The 21,295-nt window shown below is 45.8% G+C and overlaps 1 protein-coding gene across 2 annotated transcripts; it reads left to right on the forward strand.

Annotated features, from left to right (window-relative positions):
* The first annotated feature begins 38 nt into the window (after nucleotides 1–38).
* dido1 (death inducer-obliterator 1) lies at nucleotides 39–20,606 on the forward strand. 2 transcript variants are annotated; one of them, XM_079265446.1, is made up of 17 exons: nucleotides 39–109; nucleotides 1,512–1,606; nucleotides 2,598–2,716; nucleotides 2,835–3,909; nucleotides 4,776–5,163; nucleotides 6,196–6,546; nucleotides 8,229–8,475; nucleotides 10,932–11,535; nucleotides 11,634–11,793; nucleotides 11,947–12,063; nucleotides 12,202–12,324; nucleotides 12,658–12,820; nucleotides 12,918–13,422; nucleotides 13,663–13,810; nucleotides 13,920–14,009; nucleotides 14,111–14,306; nucleotides 15,592–20,606. In XM_079265446.1, the coding sequence occupies exons 3-17, from the start codon at nucleotides 2,635–2,637 to the stop codon at nucleotides 20,028–20,030; spliced, it is 8,688 nt and encodes a 2,895-aa protein (XP_079121572.1). In that variant the 5' UTR covers nucleotides 39–109; nucleotides 1,512–1,606; nucleotides 2,598–2,634; the 3' UTR covers nucleotides 20,031–20,606. The 2 variants fall into 2 exon arrangements, with proteins under 2 accessions (XP_079121572.1, XP_079121573.1); XM_079265447.1 differs by having other exon boundaries at nucleotides 12,202–12,276.
* Nucleotides 20,607–21,295: the final 689 nt, after the last annotated feature.

Below are 21,295 nucleotides of genomic sequence, written 5' to 3' on the forward strand. Positions count from 1 at the left end.
AGCCATCTGCCGCAGTCAGTTAACGCTAGCTTAGATCCAGCGGGAATGGAAAATGGAGGACTGACCGAAGAGCGAGGGCATATCATCGGTATTTCTAGCATGTAACTAGGTGGGTAGAATGCAAAAATCTAATATTTCAGTGCTACTGATGATTTTTGCGTGGGTACAACACGGTCTCCGTTGTGTTGCTGTTGCAGGCGTTGTCCTACTCCATGGGGTTGAGGCTATGTTGTAACGTTACGCTGCGCCTGACATTAGCATTAGCTTGTAACATTAACTTGTGTAAATTATAGCCAAACTGCGCCATTAATTCGGACTCTGGTCATTCGCTTTGGTTAGTCTTACATAGCTCTTGCTACAGAACGAATATCCCTCATTGTACGTGTTTAGTAGTGGACGTTATGTGCTTATATGTCGCGGGTTAACGTTAGCTTAACATTTTGTAGCTACAGGTAGAGTTTCCCGTTAGCTTGCCCATGCTCGTGGTGGCTAACAGCGTTAGCCTTGTTAGCTGGCTAGGAGTGTGCAGGTTTTGTAACGCTGTTTATCGGAATATTGCACCATAAACGACGAGAAAAGAAGTACCGATACATTAAAATGCGTGTTGTCTTTACACGTGGAGTGTGTCCATCCAATAATGCAACACAATATAGGCCCCTGTGCTTGATGCTTAACGGGACATTAAGCTAACGGTCGAGTGTTGTTTAGCAGGTTGGATCTGCGTCGTTTGCACAGGAGGTAACTTAATAGTCTGTTGTCGCCTGATGTCGCCAATATAGTCTGAATTGTTTAATGCATCGTAACAGGATACGTTTGTGAAAACAGTGTGATTAAATATGTTTTATGACTAACGTTATAATATGCGCACCAAGGCCCGCGTGCAGCCTCCCTTACTGGACCTCAATACGCCACTTACAAACCGTGTCAACATGTTACATCGCTGAATCTGTACACGTTATGAAGTGGATTTCTCCTTGTTTGTCTGCTATACTCTTGGTGTTACATCTGATGCTCGTTCCGCGCCCCTCCCACCTCTCATCTCTCATGGCAACAGTTCTCCTGCCATTCACGTGGCACGGTGTCGTGACACCAGTGGGAGAATCCTGATTAATCACTTTATGTTTTTGGTTTGATTGTTTGGGTGTTCACAGTGCAAGGCTAATTTAGAAGCAGATATAATCTCATAATTGTACATGCATGCTTTTAACTATTAGTATATTAATTTTTCTGTTATTACAAGATTTCGATTATTCTTTGAAGTTTCTTAATTGCTGTCAACAAATTGTTTCACGTTCTGGTTATTTTAACCGTTTGCAGTTACTTTTAAAAACACTGTTCGGTTACATTTTTGTGTCCAAATTCCCATCTGTTTGGTGTATTTTGTACGTCAATCACATAAAGTTAAACCTTAAATTAAGCAGTTGTAAAATTGATAAATGTCCCAGTTCAATGAACATCACATCTTGTTCTTGACCTCACTGCATGTTAACTTGTGTTTTCCACTCTGGCAGATCCGTTCACCTTGTACCAAGACCGATGATTACTGGTGCACGGCCTTTGTTTTGTTTGAAAAACAGCTCTGTTACTCATCACTGCTGAACCACAGGTAAAGACATCTGCTATTTTCATTATCTGCTCTTAAATTAAAGGATGGCAAGTTTGGCCAGTAAAGTTAACTTGATTCTCATTTTCAATAAGACTAAACAGGATTAATTAACCAATCACAATCAACCGTAACCATTTCTAAATTGTGTTGGGCCACCATATATATTTAGTGTTAGACTTTTGTTTCCTCAATATTAAGATGGTGTTCTGGTTTTCATCCCAATTTTTGGTCTATATACTCCAAAAATCCAAATTGCAAAAATGAACGCCTGTGATTTCAGTAAAACTTATCTCGTAATGTTCAACAAAAAAAAAGAAGATATCTGTATTCTACAACCTTAAATTGCAGCATTAGGCTATTGAGGGTATGCATGTGATGTGACTATAGACACAAGTTGCTGTTGTCAGTCCGCATGAGTAACAAACATGCTACACTTAGCATCTGTCCTCATACACTCACATGGAAAATACTGCCATAATAATAAAAAAGCAAATTTACAGGTTAAAGAATTTCATGCACACATTTTTAAAGGCTGCAGACGGCTTTCGAACCTGACCACAGACTGAATATCCTACAATGTCCTCACACATTTGAATAGGTGCGCGTACAGCGAAATAAAATCCCATATGCATGAGGATACATTTCTTTTCATTTATAAAGAACAGACAGTAGTGCAAATGTCAAAAACAGATCCAATACTCTTGCTGGGGACTTTATTTATTTAAGATACACAGAATAATGTGAAATATTTTGTGTGCATTAGGAGGTATTTCAATTAGTTCCACCGTGGCCAGTTAATATCTGTTGAACTAGCGCTGTATGGTACCAATACACTTTAGCATATAAAGTATATTTACATTTATGTTAAGAAGTGGCGCAATCCCAGCACTGCTTAATTGATAAATACCTGGCAGCCCTCAATATTTTCCATATTATAGAAATGAAACAAGTGATTCATAGCTGGTCTTTTGTGCTCTTCTTTTAACTGTAGACCATCTGTTTGAAAGTAGTGATTGACTCCATCATCTATGGAGGAGAATGCGAGCCCTGAGCTCTCTCTAGCTCCTGAGCCAGAGCAGAGCCAGGACCCTGTGGATACCTGCTCTCAAGGTACCTTGGCTGAGCTTCTTTTCCCCTCACAATAAAGGCATTAGTAATTTCTTGGCTCTGTTATGTTGCATGCCATCTGTTTTGCCCACAGCTTTTTATTTAGATTGTTTGTTCACAGGGTTTGGGGATGGGGATACAGAGCCGATTCCAACAGAAAGTGAGAATGTGGCCAAAGAGACATTAGAGGAGCCAGATAATAAATCCTCCAAAGCCAACAGCGAAGTAAAGAAGACTTGGTCTTTCCGACAGTCCACTGTTGCAAAGCGAGAGATGCCCGTGGAGGCAGCAACCGACAGCCATGATAACCGTTGTCCCGTACGCCGCAGTGGCAGGCAGCCGAAGCGCACCGACAAACTAGAGGAATTCCTCTCGACGGCCAAAAGAGGGCAAAGAAGGAGCGCCCCTCCTAGTCTGGAGAGCGGAGATCCTCCTTCCCAAACACCAACTGATGCAGAGACCGCCTCGGAGGCCAGCTTCGATGGCAACAACGACACCAAGGCACTAGACTACACGGTGGAGTCCCCAGAGAGGAGGACCAGAAGTGGCGCAAGGAAGCAGGTCCAAAGGAAAAGTCGACGCGGCCGACAGACCCGAGGAGGAGGAGGTGGAGTGACGGTCAAAAATGAGGGGAGCTCCGAGAATGAGGAAGACAGCAGAGACGATGCTAATAAAGACCAGTTAATAGATGAAGACGAGGAGAAAAAAGACGAAGAGACTTCTCCCGGTCCAGAAGATTTAGGGAGCACGAACGCAGAACCGCCTCAGCCAGAGCTGGACTCTGAGAGGAAAGAGGACGTGGAGGAGAAGAACGAACATGCAGATGAAAATGACAAAGTGGAGACAGAGGAGGAGACAGACGATGAGACTGACGAGGAGAGCACAGACAAGCCTGCGGCAGTGTTGGTCAAACGTGGACCAATAAGAACATACATCAATAAAAAGAGGGTGGCCAATAAGAGCACTGCCCCTGTTAAAGGTGCTGCTGCTGCTGCTGCTGCTGCTGTCGCTGCTCCTGTCAAGAGGGAGGCCAAAGCTACCCAAGCTGCTGGAATGACACAAGAGGACAATGATGATGAAAATGACTCCTCGACATCTTCATCCTCCTCGTCGTCGTCGTCATCCATTGATTCAGACGAGGGAGGTTACGACCCCAATGCCCTTTACTGCATCTGTCGCCAGAAACACAACAAAAGGTATCGTATTGTTTTGAACTGTTGTTGGTGTTAATGTGATCAGTGTCTAGTTTAAAGGACCATTGCGTAGTATTTAGTGGCGTCTAGCGTGGAGGTTACAGAGGGTGTTTCGCTCCCAACGTGAAGGGCTCGTTCTAAGCTGACAGATGCCACAATTCTTAGTTTCAGTTGATTATATGCACATAAAAACACATTAATGAACATATATTCAGTTTCTGCCTCCAGATCCCCCTAAATCTAACACACTGGTCCCTTTTTAAAGGTGCTATACATGAGATTTGGAGTTTAACAATGCTAGGGCCGAGCCAGCGGCTCGCAGCTACCGGTGCTAACAGTGCACGCTACGGCACTTTGCCGGCAGAGCTAACGGTGTTTACCCTGAGGGCGGGTGCAACGCACATGCGACGACAGACTGCGTTATCACCCGTCAACGCCGTATGAGCAAAGTGCAGAGCGGCGGCCATTAGCTAGCCAGTGGGGCACGCTCGCATGCACTAAAAGCACATGCTGCCGGCCGGGCTATGTCAACAAAGCAAGAAGAAGCTTGGATTACAACAAGCAAAAATTATTTAATTCTCTGCTCAGGGCACCGTTACTCCCACGATGTCTTTACTTAGCAAGTAGCTGTTAGCTGCACTAGTTATGCTCTGAATCCCTTATGTTGCACCTTTTAAAGTGTTAATGATGAAATGAGATTTTAATGAGCATATCATTGCACTTTCAACTCTACATATCTTTGATTTTATGTCCCCCTCCCCCTTGTTGTCAGCTACAACCACCGTCTGATTCCACGACAGTTGTTGTTCAGCCTGACTTTGAAGAAATGTGGTTCTGTGAATGTTCTGTGAATGTTATGTGCTCACCAGGTTCATGATCTGCTGTGACCGGTGCGAGGAGTGGTTCCACGGAGACTGTGTGGGCATCACGGAGGCTCGCGGGCGCCTCATGGAGAGAAATGGCGAAGACTACATCTGCCCTAATTGCACCGCCAAGAAGAACCAGGTGGTGAGACCCGCCACAACCATCCTCTCTGCATGTACAGACATCGGGAAGACCAAAGCAACGACTCTCGCTTTTTCTGCCGAGAAAACTAACCCAAGCGGGGCAGACCTCGGCCTGTCGGCTGCTCAGGCTCTGGCGGCCCCCTCCACTCCCGGAGATGAAGAGAAGGCAACAGAGGACATGGGCATCAAAGGCCGGATAGAGAAAGCTACCAATCCAACCGGGAAGAAGAAGATAAAGATCTTTCAGCCGGTAGGTTACAACTGATCTAAACTTAAAGGCTTTGAACTGTGTTACGATTCAAGCCATTAAATCGTCGACGTATTTGCTCTGCTTATTGTTTTGTCAGTGCATGTTTACTGTTTATTTACTGCTTATCTTCCTGGGGTCAAAGTACAGGACAAAACATAATGCATGACGTAAAACACATAGTTAACACGGTACAGTCAGATACAAAGTACAGTCAAAAACTAGGATGTATAGTATCACTACAGCCTATATACATTATTCATTGAATTCATAACAAATTCTATAAAGGCAATGAAGTTCTAGTCATATGTGGCATGGCAAGTGCTGTCTCTAAGTGAATATGATGCCATTGTTAAATATTTGATGCTGTAAACAGTTCATACTTCAACCAAATTGAAGTCCATTTCACCACCGTTACTGTTAAAGGGCTTAAATGTGTAGTTTAAAAGTACATTGTCATTCATTCCCCAATCTCTGACTTGGAGTACAGTATGCTTCATGACTCCAAACTGTTACTGTGTGGCTCAACAATTTTGAAAGAATATCTAATTGCTATTATTTATTCTGATACTGCAATTGCGATATTAGAGGGATGGATAATTTATACATCACCATTTTCATTGAAAATCAATAAAAATGGTATGTTTTTTTTATGTGGGATCTGTACCAAACAATTATGCTTTCTTAAGTCTGTTGAATATGATGTGTAAGCAGGGGCATTTCTGCATAGGCTATATTGAGATTTCGATTAATTGTGCGGAGCTGTGACTGATTTGAGTCTTTCTGTTTAGAGAATGCAGATTAGGTCCCAAAAAGTAGCTTCAGATTCTAAATCTCTTTGTGGACAAATGAAAGGTTTGGCGATGGGATCGGGCAGCCGATCGCAACTTGACACTTACTACTGAACACACTTTTTAATATCCCTGTTATCAGTAGAATGAGCGGTAAATTCAGGAAGCTGGTATTGTTAAACAGTCCAAAAATGACATCGCTCGTCATCAGCTGTTACTTTTATTGTGTGCTGACTTGGAGCAGGCCCTACAGCAGCCAACCCAACCAAAAGCAGACCAGAAAGCGGCACCGACCGTGGAAAAGAAGGCGGCGACCACCACAGCAGAGCCGAAAGCACTGCCGGACACGGAGGAGAAAGTGGCGTCGAACGTGGAGGTGAAAACCACACCGACGGCGGAGCCCCTGAAGGCCAACGAGGACTCCTCCCTGCCCAAATGTATCGGGCCCGGCTGTGAGAACAACGCCCAGCCGGACTCAGTCTACTGCGGCAGCGGCTGCATCCTGAGACATGCTGCGGCGGCCATGAAGTCCATCACCGACGTCAAAGAGCCCAATCGGAAGGACGAGGCTCAGAAAACCAAGTCCGCACCAAAGGTAACTTGGACCACTTGAAATGCTGCCTTTTGCCTGTCGTGGCTGTGCAGGGTAGCAGAGTTATAACAGTGGAGATCTCTGTCATAGTGGTGTAGATATTAGACTTTTTGATCTTATGTCTTTGTCACCTTTGAGGGGCTTTGTGTTAGAATGTTTTGTTGTAATGGTGGCTGGTTTCAACCAACATTAATGAGTGCACATCAGTCATTACCTCATGAACACTCTCACAGTTATTCGTCATATTTTGAACTTTAAAATGGTGTTAATCCCACTGTGGGACTTGTCTCTGCTAGTTTCCTTGCTCTGGATTCTGATCATGTTACAAGAGTCTACATCTTGACCTGACTGAAGTGGTTCAGAAGGATTTACTGTTGCTCTAAAATGCTACCTGGAAGTGAAATTGTGTAACAAACGGTAACTGGCAGCTGCTACTTTCTGATGTCATCTTGATGGTTAAGAGGCACAATTAAAGAGTGGGTCAGTAGCCTAAATTCGGTGTTAATTTAGGCTGTTTGGTAATAGGAAGCTGCCTCACAGCTAACGATGGGATCACAATGGTAAGCTGTATGTATTGGGGCCTGGCAGTGGAAGCAGGTCAAGTTCAATGGATCAGATCAACGGCTGAGTGATCACTTCCACTGGATTATGAAAGCGTGCATGCAGATTAAAGGCGTCGAGAAATGTGTTTAGACATCCCATAACTCAATGAAACTAAATGTTTTGCTTTACAAGTTCATTTACTTTTATTAGTGATGAGATGACATGTTGTAGCCTGTTAGAGCTATTGATGTTCCACAGTCACAGAGAATACGTGGTGACTTTATGAAGTGAAAATCTGTTGTATAAGTGAATCATTATGACAATGACGGGTGATGAGCCTGTTTTTCTTTAAAAAACGAAATGAATATTGCTGCTAATGCCTAGTCTGCATTTCTTATGTCCTGTATGATTCATATTTATATTCTAGTTAATGGTGACAGTACAGAGGGGAAATATCAACTGTATAGGACAGCCTTTATAATAAGTATTCTACCTTTTACTGTTTTATTAGCCTAATTTTGCCTCAGCTACCACATCAAAACCCCACAGGAGTCAACCGTCCCCTGTGCAGTCAGAGCTGGATTTATAACCGTGTGGTTTCATTACTTTGAAAACCCCAAATGGACTTCTGGGATTAAACCATCAAGTGATAAACAAGTACTCTAAACGAGCATATCTTACCCAGCATGCATTGCGATCTTTAAGTATTAAGTATCAGGTCACGTGTACATTCAGGGAAACTATCTTCTTACGGTGTAAACTTGATGAACTGCTATTGGCCTTGACAGTGTTGAGCTTGCTTTGTTGTACAGGTCCTTAAAGTCCATGTTGTCGGCCATTAAAATGGACCTGTCTGTAAAAATGTAGTAAACGGTGTACGTTATTCATAGAAACATGCTACATGGAGAGCGGTGTCTGCAGTAATACTGTTAATTTACTTTGATTGTTAGAACGGCCAAGAACTGAGAGCCGGTAAACCGAAGACCGTAAGATTTAATTGGTGTTTGTTTAGCACGGACATATTTTCCTTCATTGAGGGATTCTTGTATTTCTGTATTTTGCCTGTGATGTTGTCAAACGTTGCCTGCTGAGTGCTTCTTCTACTAAAAGGCCTGAATGTGTGTTTCTTCCTGTCCGCCCAGAGGAGCGCCGGTGGTGGGAGGAAGCCGCAGAAGAAAGCCCAGGAGGAGTCGGAGAGCGAGGAAGACCACAGTGCTGATGAGGATGAGGAGGAGGAGGAGGAGGATGATGATGAGGACGGCGAAGATGAGCACGCGGAAGAACACCCGCCCCCGCCGGCCACTGCATCCTGGTCCAGCGACCATAATTACATTGCAGTAACACCAGAAAAGACTACACCCATATCACCAACAGTGTTAAACAAAAAGTGTATGTATCTCTTTGAATGTCTGGGGCTGTTGAAACGACATTGTTATTTTTTTGCCATTATAAATGCGGTTCATGTGGCGCTAACGTAACTTAGCAGTGATCCGTACATATAGTGCTCCGGAGATGACCTCCGCTGTTTGCAAAAGAAAAGAAGGTATTTTGCAAAGTGTCGTGGTTTGGATAATGTAAAGGTTTTGTCACTCAATGAAATGTTGGCAGCTGAGAAAAAAAGGTAAGTGCTATTTGTGGCTTTGGGTAAGTATTTAATAATTCAGAACATTTATTTTTGACAGGAGCACTCTACAGGTCGCACTCATCAAGATCCTTTTAATAGCTTCATTAGGTACTAAGCATGGGAACACCATCGCATAACGTCTTCTACGGCTGCGATGTCACCAGTTAGCCCAGCTTTCAACAGAACGCCTGCTTTTTAAACTGAAGGCGGGAGCATCTAATACAAGATACTTAAGAATTATGGGAAATGTAGAATCCAGCTTTATTTACCTTTTTTCTTTGGATATTGTCCCATGCTAAGGACTAAAAGTAAGGATATCTAGGCCGTTGCTGCATCAAATTTGATCATTCCGGTTTTTTCAATAGGACTCTCCCACAACTTTTTGTGAGTGCAACACTCGCATTGCTGGAGAGCCTCTTTTGAACACCTCATAGTTAGAATGCAGAGCTGCAGATGAAGACGTATTCAGGATCACATGGTAGTGATAAAAGAAGGGCCAAAAACTGAACGCTCGGGCCATGAGGCGTCTAGATGTGAAGGGTGGACCGGTGTGATTTTCTTGTTACCCACACAAGTCTGCACTTCCTGGGTTCATCACCTCAGCTGTTGACCCATTAGAAAAGGTCAGCTCCATTTCTCCAGCAGGTAGGTGTCCCAGAATCTGCCCATTTTACTGTTACCAGTTCATATTGAGCTGCTCTTGAGCACAACTTTGTATTCCCCACCCACCCATAATTTTGTGGGTGACAGGCTGACTTCAAAGTTTTTGATTTATATTGAATATGATACTACTCGTGGGAAACTGGCTTTGAAATAAAAGGTGATATAACAGATTTTAGGATGCCTTGATTGATTATGTGAGCAATGTTGGCTTGCTGTAGGATATCCTGGCCGGTTCAGCGCAAACAAAACACATACAACTGATAAATCTACACACACTTTGGAGACTTGACACTCAAGAGCCCCCCCCAGATGGCGAACAGCCGAAAAAAAAGAAAGAATGGAGCTTTGCCACAGGGACCAGACCGCCCGGAGATACTGCAGTGAAGTTCAGAAGGGAAGTCGGAGACCTGGGCTGAGCACATTCAGAAGAACCATGCTCCAGTTTTCCACACACACATCTTGCACCTGATGAGATCTGATGTATATTGAGAGGAATGTTTGTTGCAATGACATGTGGACATGTTTGTTTCACCCCTCCTTTTTTATAAGGGGTCACTGAAGGCATTCTAAGGATCTTAATTGATAAGATATCAAGCGTTAATCTAAATGGCTCTCATGTCAGGACGACCAGTGATTGTTGTGATCAACAGGAGGAAATTCTGGCTCATTGATCTGGTCTGTTGTGACTGTCTTCAGAAGATGGGTTGACTTTGGTTGCTTTGGGTCACAGTACTGTCGCTCTGCACAACATCGTTGTGTTTTATGCATTGGTGTGGGTGTATCGTTTGTGTTTGAGGGGTTGGTGCTTGTTCTAAGGCAGCTTTAACATGCAACTTGGACACAATAGATGACGAATTAGCAAGAAATATTTGATAAGTGTGTGATGTCATACAGGTGTTGGTGCTACTTTGTTGATATACTTCTCTTTTATATAGTTTGAAGAAATGTATTACTCACTTGTACCTGCTTAATTTACTGAAATGAAAGAACCATTAAGATTTGGATGTAGTCGGAGCTCGTCACCTCATCAGCTATGGTGAGGGTTTGTAGTTAAACTCATGGAAATGTTTAAAGTCAGTTTGAGAAGGAGGGAGTTATGAATATCTAGCTGGTCCGTTTTCACAAGACTCATCAGTTCGCCCTCTCTCCTGTTCGGATCTCTGTGCACTGAGAAGTAGGGTTTGGTAAGCTGAGTGATGAATACTATTGCCATTAAATAACAAGTGGGAAGAATGTATTTCTTTCTCAAATGGATCTGCATAAACAGCACAACCTAGCTTACAAATAAACAAGGGCCGTTTGACTGCCCGGTTGTCCACTTTGTGTTTATTTCAGAATGTGTATTGCGATGTATTCAGCTTGTACACAGTTACTGATGTGCGACGTTCATTTTTTTTGATCAACTATGAAGTTGGGGTCATCTCGAAAAACAATGCAGTCTCTTGAGTTATAGACCCAAATTCATGATAATCTGCCGTGTTCAAATACTGTCACTCTACATGTGTTGTAAATGATGGCATATTTATTTGAATGTGTTATCTGTGTTCTCTGTTTCCAGCCCCCCCTCAAGAAGAGAAGCCGAGTGAGAAGGAGCAGAAAGAGAAGGATCCAGCCCCGGCTCCTGAGAATCCTCCACCAGCATCCGCAGCACCAGTCAAAGGAAACAAGAAGTCCCCGACTGCTAAAGCAGCCAAGGTTCCCCCGAAGGGCAAGAAGCCTTCCCTTCAGACCACCAGCTCGAAGGTGTCCAAGAAATCCGCGACACCCCCGAGTAAAACTGCAGCGAAGTCCAAGAAACAAGGCCAGACGCCGGTCCATACTCCGTCTCGCTACCCTCCTGGTCCGATCCACGTCACGGGAGCGCTCCGAGTCACCAAGTCCAACTTTACCATTCCTAAGAAGGCTCCGCAACAAAAGGAGGTTCCATCCCCCACTAAGTCCTCCCCATCCTCCACCAAGTCCTCCCCATCCTCTACCAAGGCCTCCCCATCCTCCAGAGTCCCTCCAACTCCGGTTTCTACCGCTCCCGCCGGCCACTCCTCGTCCTCCAGACCTCTACATTCGGCTGCTTCAGTGCCCCCCGCGTCCCCGATGCCGCCACCCCCCAACAACCAGATGAGGACGAACATCCGCCGCTCGCTGACGGACATCATCTATAAGAGGTAGGAGTCTCACGAAAACCTAGTCCAGGATACTTGTTTCTAAAATACTCTCTGTGAATCTTTGGCACCTTTTTTTTAAAACCGCTTCTTACCACCAGGGTGAGCGACAGCGATGATCTGAAGAAGACCGAGGCTGAGGTGGCGAGGCTGTCGGTCGCCATTGAGAAGGAAATGTTCAACCTCTGTCTTAACACTGACAGCCGGTACAAGAACAAATACAGGTCCCTCATGTTCAACCTGAAAGATCCGAAAAACAAAGTGAGTCAGCATAAACATGCATGCACTCATATTTTCCAGTCAAGTGTTTGCAGAGGTCTGTATGTGGAGGGGGATGCCTACAGGCTGACGAGCTTTAGGTTGATGTCCCTCATGCTGAGATGTTCAACTCACCGTGTGTTGTGCTTTCCTCAGGGCTTGTTCTACAGGGTGGTGGGTGGTGAGGTCAGTCCCTTCAGACTGGTGAGACTAAGTGCGGAAGAGTTGCTTTCCAAAGAGATATCCGAGTGGAAGAAGCCCGACACTGCAGAGGTAAGTGTTACTTCCCTTTAGCTGAAACACAGAGCACAGGGTCAGCTTTAAAGAGTTCACTGTTGAGAGTTTTGGGATTAAACTGTTCTCCAGGATGCACACAATTGCTAGAGCTTATATACGGTTGTCCCCTTGCAGGCCCAGTCTCCCAGTGCCAGGGCCCATTCCAAACTGGGCAACATGGAGGATGCTCCGCCAACGTCTGATACGGATGTATGTATCTCTGCCGCCACTTCTGCCTCTCGCATGGCTTCTGCTGCAGTAAGTGGTGGCATGCTGTCTTTCTCTAGCTTTCACACTTTTCCCTTTTCTTCTTTGCATGAGGTGCTCAGGAACAAACTGTTACACATGTCTGACAAAGTAAAGACTGTAGCCAAGATATCGCAGGTTCCTCATCTTGCCAACTATCCTGTTTTTCCAATGCGGTCACTTTCTGACTGAAGCTTTGTCTTTCTCTCTTCATTGTTAGCCATTAAACCTACTCGCAATACAGAGTTGTACATATTAGTTATCCAGAATTCTGTGTGTTTAATGGAATGACCATCCAGTTCCAGTTCACCTAAGTGTTGACGGAGGTCTTTTCTGTGTCCACAGGACCAAGATGAGACTTGCGCCACTCCTTCCGCTTCGGCTCAGCCCTCTGCCGCGGAGGGCAACAGTGGCAGCGGCATGCTAGACATCTTCGGTACCATGCTGAAAGACACCACCTCTCAGCACAGGACCCACCTGTTTGACCTCAACTGTAAAATATGCACAGGTATATGAGACACGCGACAAGTGTCAGGTTAAAAGTCATCCGGTGATTGAGTTTGTTTTACAGATATAAAGATCACTCTTTTAATCTTGCCCTCTAGGTCAGAAGACAGAAGATGAGCCTGCAGCTAAGAAAGCCAGACTGACCAAGAAGCCTGAAACTCGGCCTGCCAGACAAGAGCAGCATTTGTCGAGGTCGGGGGATGTCTCACCTGCGGGCCATGCTCAGGTCCCCACAGCTCACCAGCACCAAGACCCCTTAGCCTACCCAATCCCTCCATCCTACCCGACTAACATGGAGCTAGCCGTCCCAGAATCGCAGCAGCAGCAGCTGGACCTCAACATGCTGGCACTTCCGGCACAGGCCCCCGCACCCATCAACCCCACCATGTCCTCTGTCAGCATCACCCGCAGAGACCCGCGCATGGCGAGGCACAGCTCCGCTGTGACTGTCACCTACCCTGCTCCGGAAAAGCCCATCATCAACTCGGCAGAACTCCTCCCAGCTCCTGTCATTGCCCTGGTGGAAGTTGCACCCAAGGCACCGCTGCCGATGCCCCCAGCTCCACCGCCTTTAGTAGCTGCGTCCAAAGCGGCAAAAACAAGGTGCTCAATCATCACGCTTTTATACATCTACATTGAAACGTTTGTTAGCGATACCTTTTTACATTGAATGCTAAAATTGCATGAATGTACGTGGATTGGTGGTGCTACAGTAGAGTGTGATGGGGCAGCTCCACAGCTCATTGTTCTAATCTTTCTGATTAGCCCTGTGTACAATAATACGGGCCTGAGACTTGTGTTTTGGGTTTTCTCTGAAACGAAGACTGTTTTTGGTTTTTACAGTACTTCTGAGCCGCCTCCTGCTGGTGAGACAGCAATCTTCCTCCACGGTCAAGAGAAGATTTGGAAAGGATTAATCAACATGCAGTCTGTGGCCAAGTTTGTGACCAAGGCGTATCTGGTGTCTGGTGCCTTTGAGCACCTGAAGGAGGTTAGCAATTTAGCCTGGTGATCAGGCTTCATTTCAAACTTTAATTCAAAAACTTTACGCATACATAAAAGCAAAGAGTGTCATACTTGGTGTTATCAATGTTGTGCAGGATTTACCGGACACCATTCATGTCGGAGGGCGGATATCTCCAAGCACAGTGTGGGATTATGTCGGGAAACTCAAAACCTCTCTCTCCAAGGTTTGTTCGGTGGGGGGAAAAAAATGATTTGTGTAAAAGTGCTTTCTCTAAAGGCCTTTGCATCACTCACATACTGGTTTTTGCTCTCTTTGTGTTCGCAGGAGCTGTGTCTGATCCGTTTCCACCCAGCCACGGAGGAAGAGGAGGTGGCCTACGTCTCTCTGTTCTCTTACTTTAGCAGCAGGAAAAAGTTCGGTGTGGTGGCCAACAACAACCGTCGTATCAAAGACCTCTATCTCATCCCACTGAGCTCAAAGGACCCATTACCCTCCAAACTCTTACCGTTTGATGGGCCAGGTAAGCGTCTACAAGGAAACACAAATATACGATTTGTTTGGTGTCATGAGTGTCATTTTATTTATTTAAATTGTGGGTTTTTTTGTCTTCGTACCTGCGGTGAGTATATTTAGTGTACGTTGTGTTGATGGACTCAGGTTGAAATGAGAGCCTGTTGATTCATGGGTTTGTACTGTAGGGGGCACTCATATTCCTTGTTGAGTTCCACACTTCTGTGCACACAACAGCTGCTGTGTATCTGACTTTGTATCACACGTTTCTAATTAAGGAAGTTTGCATCGCAGGTTGGTGCCATCTGAGTCCAGTCTCAGCCTGTTGTTTGTTAAAACTTGGCTCCTACATAAACATAATTGAACAACTGTGTAATCCAAAAAATTACAATGATGTAACGTCAATCATTTTATACCACACTGGTGTTCATATGGTAGCATGCTGCACCACTGGTGCTTAAGATGTCCTAATAAATGAAGCATAAGCGCTTAATGTCAACTTTGCAACCAGTGATTGTGCAACACTGTGAACAGTACCCACATTGCTGTTACAGCTGTGGTAAGTAAAAAGGTTGTACATCAGAGAATATTAGATGCGAGAGGTTTTTTCCTTTTTATTAATTGAGTAGCTTCAGAAAAACAACATTGGACCCCTTGATTTTGTCTGACGTTTCTGTGACCAGGCTGGTTATGATCCTATATCAACTTTTCATGTATGCACCCGACAGTAGAATGACCAGAATTTAAATTACAGTTTACATGTTGCGGCCTTTTCTTGCAGTCATGTTTTAGCAATTTCCAGATCCAATCTAGTGATGTCAGTGAATGATTTAGAGTGATTTTATTTGTTCATTTTAACTCTTGGTTACATCTGGCAGGACATCTACAAAATAATCACTTCAAACACAAGCCAAACAAGAAATGGTTCTTTGCAGCTGGCGCTCATTTACTAATGTCAGCATATTTTTTTAAGTTTAATGACTACCGTACTAACTAAACTGCAGTACTGCACATTTCTACCATTGCCATTTGTTGTATAAAAGGATATACTTGGGAGAACTTTGGTTTAATCTGATAACACCTTTTGTGCTCTTAATTATTTAAAATGTATTTGGGGGGAGAACATGTAGAGGCTCTCATTTCACCTGTTTTTGTGTCTTCACAAGTCAGAAATACTCAATCAAAACTTTTGTTTTCGTAGTTTAATATAAAGAATGTCCGTCTGTTTTGTTAAATTGTATCTGTTCACATGCAAATGATTTAAAAGATCCTTGTTTGATTTGTCCATTTTGCAGGACTTGAACCAGCTCGTCCCAACCTCCTCTTGGGGCTGCTGATCTGCCAGAAAGACAGAAAGCGTTCCGGTGCTCCATTGGAAAGTGAGGAAAAACGGTCCAAGATTCAAACCAAAGAAGCCGATGACACTGGCCTTCCAAAGCCATTTCCTACAGTCAGAACTGAAAGAAGCACACGACAGAGTATTGAAATCCCCCTCAGCACAACTCCTCCTGGGTCACCGCCACCCAACTCCTCTGAGACCTCAAGCAGCAGTGTGGCAACCTCCTCTGTCCTTTCCTTTTTTCCCTCGTTCAAAGCTACAAGCACATCCACGACCGCCGGCAGGGACTCCCCATCCTCATCCAGCTCTGTTGCTTCCTCTGCAGCAACTCCTCTTCAGACCATCCTCAAAACTCTTTTTGGGAAGAAAAAGCATGACACGGAAACATCAAACTCTCCATCTGACCAGGGTGGTGAACTCTCTGTCCAGAGCACTACAATGCTAGACCCTATTGTGCAGCAGTTTGCACAGATTTCTAAAGAGAAACAGGTGGAGGAGGATGAAGATGACAGACCGTATGATCCAGAAGAGGAGTATGACCCCAGTAGGGGCTACAATGGGCCTAAGAAGCCTGTTGAGTTCGTAAGCAAACCTGAATTCTCTAAGCAGTCTGATATGGTTACAAATGAAGGTGATGATGTGGCGTATGACCCAGAGGATGACTTAATTTTTGACGATGTCAAACCGGTAGTACCAGGTCAAGTTCAGGTTGCAACTGAATCTATAACTGATCCACAAAAAATCTTGGAAAGCCTTAAACAGATCGGGGAACAGGCTTTCCAGAAACAGGGAGAACAGCAGACATCTTCTACGGGGACACTTGCTGCCTCATTGACTCTTTCAGACACACTCCTAACTCAAACTACCCAATCTCTTTTGGCCAATACTCAGCTCCTGCAGCTTGGCAAAAAGGTTGAGGAACTAGTGAAGTCTTCATCGGTTTCTCCCTTGATCAACCAGAACAGAGATCCCCGACACAGCAGGGATCCTCGCCAGGCTGCGTCTGGCAAGAAACTGACTGATGAACCTGAGGATCAAGAGGAGACGCCTGGCCCGTTGGTGGATTCGACTCCTTTCTTACAAGCTGTGGTTCAGGAACCTCAGCTGTCTAATGTAACTGAACTCCCAGACTCCTCACAAGGCCCAGATACATCACTGCCTCATGAGGAAGTTAAAAGTGAGATGTTACCCTTTCTGCAGTCGGATCAGTCGGATGTAGCAATTCCGTTATTAGGAGAGGAGGTGGAACCTGATATGGATGTCAACTACATGGATGACACAGAAGTGAAAACTGAGGAAGCTGAGCCGATCAAGATAGAAACCGAGATGGACATGTATAGTATTTGGCCGAATGCTGCCAGTATTTTAAAAGCTAATGAAGACTCCGATTATGAGGAGAATAGTCAAGATGCATCAACCGCTAGTTATTATGATGAGCCAACAAACACAATACCTTTGACAATCCCAGTACTCACTCAGAGCACAGCAATGGTTGACACTCCCAAATCGCTTGAGCCTTATCACATGCCGCGTCACATGTCGGCGTCAGTCTGTGACAGCGAGTATCGACCTCCAGCTGACATTCCCCCACCATCCAACTTCCCCCCACACCATCTGATACAGGGACAAAACCTGATAATAAGGCCTCCTCCGATGTCTATGCCTCCACCAATGCAAGGTCTTCCTCCAATGTCAGGCCCGCCTCCTATGCAGGGACCCCCTCCGTCCATGCATGTTCCTCCCCTTGTACGTGGTCCTCTCCCCATGCAGGTTGACAACAGCCAGCAATACGGTCCGCCTCCGACTGCATACGGTCCCTATCAGAACCAGTGGCCAGGCTCCCAACCACCACCGCAGCAGCCTCCTCCTGGACCTCCCCAGAATATCATGCCACTCAGAGGACCACCACCATTCTCTCCAATGGCCCAGAGGGGCCCTGCTCCTCAAATGTTCAACCCCTCCATTCCCCCACAGCACATTGGACAGCAAGGCCTCCCTCCAGGCCTTCCACCACCTCCTTCTTTTGATGGACAGAACAGTTTACCTCCACAAAGATTCACTGGTCCTCCACCACCATTTAATTTCCCTGCAAACAGAGGTCCTCCACCTTTCACGGGGCCACCTCCCAGTCACTTTGAAAACAGACTCCCTCCCCCATCCCACTTCCCAGGGCCCAGGGGTCCCCCGCCATCGCAGTACGGTGACCATGGGGCTCAACCCCCGATTGTAGACCAACCTCGAGGCCCTGCAGAACACTACAACAGAGACAATTCTAACTCTTTCAAGCTAAGTGTGGACCAGAATCCAAACCCTCTCCATATTTTTAAAGACAATCATGGTCCCCTGCCAGTTCCAGCATACCGAGGACCTCCATCTAATCAGTATGAGGACAGAAGAGGCCCACCTTCTAGCAGCGAGATGAGCGGACAGCACTTCAATCCACATAACCAGTACGAGAGCCCCAGACCACACTCCTCACCACCACATCGAGGATCTTTTGATGAGCACCGAGGTCCTCTCCCTCAGGAGAATAGACCCCACCCTTCACAGCGTTTTGGAGGATCAGAGCGGTACCGCTTAGATAGGCATTCTGATGAGGCTAGACCTGTTCGTCACAGTGGGCCCCTACTGCCAACTCCTCCAGAGGCTCCCATAGGTCCCCCAAGTCGCATGGGAGCCCATAGTCCTGATATGCACCGGGACGACCCCTGGCGCCGTCACACTCCTGAAATGAGGAGGAGGAGCAGCACCACCCGAGAGGAATCAGACCCACGCATCGGAGATCCCTTCAGTCGCTTTGAAGGAGGGCACAGAGAACCTGCTCCTGTTCCTTCTCAACCCTCTGAAGAGAGACAGAGGGAGCTGTCCGAGGACTGCCGGAGAGAAAGAGAGCGGGAAGTCCCCCACGCCGGGAGGCCATCATGGGACAGGGAACACGGCAAGCGGTGGAGCAGAGAGAGAGAGTGGGATAGAACCAGAGAAAGGGACCGTGATCTGGAGCGAAGCCGAGGCAGAGATCGCGATCCGGAGCGAATCCGAGAAAGAGACCGCGATCCTAAGCGTAGCCGAGAAAGAGATCGCGATCCTAAGCGTAGCCGAGAAAGAGATTGCGATCTTGAGCGTAGCCGAGAAAAAGACCGCAATCCGGAGCGAATGCGAGAAGGAGATCGCGATCTGGAGCGAATGAGAGAAGGAGATCGCGATCCGGAGCGACTGCGAGAAAGAGATCGCGATCCGGAGCGAATGCGAGAAAGAGATCGCGATCCGGAGCGAATGCGAGAAAGAGATCGCGATCCGGAGGGAACCAGAGAAAGAGATCCCGATCCGGAGGGAACCAGAGAAAGAGATCCCGATCCGGAGGGAACCAGAGAAAGAGATCCCGATCCGGAGGGAACCAGAGAAAGAGATCCCGATCCGGAGGGAACCAGAGAAAGAGATCCCGATCCGGAGCGAACCAGAGAAAGAGATCCCGATCCGGAGCGAACCAGAGAAAGACATCCCGATCCGGAGCGAACCAGAGAAAGACATCCCGATCCGGAGCGAACCAGAGAAAGAGATCCCGATTCGGAGCGGTCCAGAGAAAGACATCCCGATCCGGAGCGATCCAGAGAAAGACATCCCGATCCGGAGAGAACCAGAGAAAGAGATCGCGATCCGGAGAGAACCAGAGAAAGAGATCGCGATCCGGAGAGAACCAGAGAAAGAGATCGCGATCCGGAGCGAACCAGAGAGAGAGATCGCGATCCGGAGCGTCCTCGAGAAAGAGATCAAGATTCGGAGCGTCCTCGAGAAAGAGATCAAGATTCGGAGCGTCTTCCAGAAAGAGATCACGATCGTAGCCGGGAGAAAGACCGCGATCCAGTGCGTGGCCGAGAAAGAGACCGCGATCAGGAGCGCACCCGAGAAAGAGATCGCGATCTGGAGCGCACTCGAGAAAGAGATCGCGATCCGGAGCGTGGCCGAGAGAGAGACCGCAGCAGAGTGAAGGAGGGCGAGAGAGACCGCAGCAGAGTGAAGGAGGGCGAGAGGCACCGGGAGACGGAGGGAGAGCGACATAGGGATCAAGACACGGATAAGAGGAGAGACCGGGAGAGAGACAGAGTCAGGGATTCTGACAGGAGGGATTCTGACCGCGATAGAGGGAAAAACCGGGATCGAGAACGGGAACGAGACAGGAGACGGGACAGATCCCGAAGCAGAAAACGAGACAGGGACAGAGACCGTGGGAAAGACCGGGCCAGAGACAAGGAGAGGGAGAAAGATAGGGACAAGGACAAAGACAGGGATCGTCGGGACAAGAGCAGAAGCAGAGAACAGAGAGAGGAGAAAAAAGACAGTAAAAATGATACAACCAGGAAGGGAGAGAAAACTGCAGAAAATGACAACATGTCCTAGCCTGTTTTATGGACACTACATAATGGTTTTGAGACACTTCAATCTAGCACCAGTTGTATCACTGTAAATGTAGATGAGCAGTATTTCGTTAAAGTTCCACATTTGTGTTCGTACTAGAAAAAAAAAACATTGATAATGTTTGTATTCTTTTTGTCACTTAAAGGTTTCTAACTTAGTTTTATCACATTTGAAGAAAAAAAAATGAGGGCCATCTAAGTTGCTTGTCTACTAAATGTAATAAGTAGGCTACCGAATCCTGTTATGAACCTTTCTCCTGTCCAGGCAGGTTTTTTTTAAGAACATAATGTAACCGAGTAACGCACCATTTGCAATATGTAAATATGAATGTAATTGTGTATATACTGATGTTTTTAATCATACTTTTCTAAGTAGAGAAAATAAAAGCCATATATCTGAGATGGATAATGTGATGTTTAAGGAAACACTGTTTGCACACAGATGTGTGTTTATATGTCCAGCAGCATTGAACTTAAAGGCTCCAACTATCTACAGTATACATCCCATCTATGGTTGTTCATCAAATGTCCTGATTTTGTTTGAGCTCGACCAATTAAACACGGTTGATGAAATGCGTGTTTCTGTTGTCATAATATTTTTTTAAATGGTAAAATGTGAATCAAGGTTTGGTCACTAAGTAATGTGAAATTGCTTAGCTTTCACATCGTGATTGGCTCGTACAAGTTCTTCGTTCCAATACCCATTCTATTATACTGTTTTGTATGCCTGAAAAAGGTGTATTCCTGACGCATAGTGCGTAAAATGCTGTATGCTAAAAACACCAGGATGTTCTACTGTATCCAATCGCATTTTGCAGTATGCAATCCAGCCTGGTTTTCTGACCCACAATCCTTTGCACAGCAGATATATGAGCAACCAGGATTCAAGTTCAAGGTGTAATGACAAGGTAGTAGGTCCTAATTAAATGCATACTGCAGTTTGTACAAAGAGAATGCAACTTGTAACAGCTCAGAGCTGTTCATGGTTGTAAGATGTCACATGACATCCAGTTAGACCAATGGCAATTGGTCTAGGCTGTTGCAGCGCCGCCAATATAATTAGCTGCTTTTTGACTTCCTGGTTATACTTAAATTGCAGTTTATATCTACATGCAGGCGGGGTCACAAAACAAACCCAATCATCATACGAAGAGTGAGCCGTCTGCAATGAAACCTCAGGAGACGTATAATGTGTAACCTTACGTCTGAAAGGTGGAGAAACCTGGTGAGGGGAAGACATGAATATTT

This window comes from Melanostigma gelatinosum (assembly GCF_949748355.1).
Source record: "Melanostigma gelatinosum genome assembly, chromosome: 3".
Classification (NCBI taxonomy): Eukaryota; Metazoa; Chordata; class Actinopteri; order Perciformes; family Zoarcidae; genus Melanostigma; species Melanostigma gelatinosum.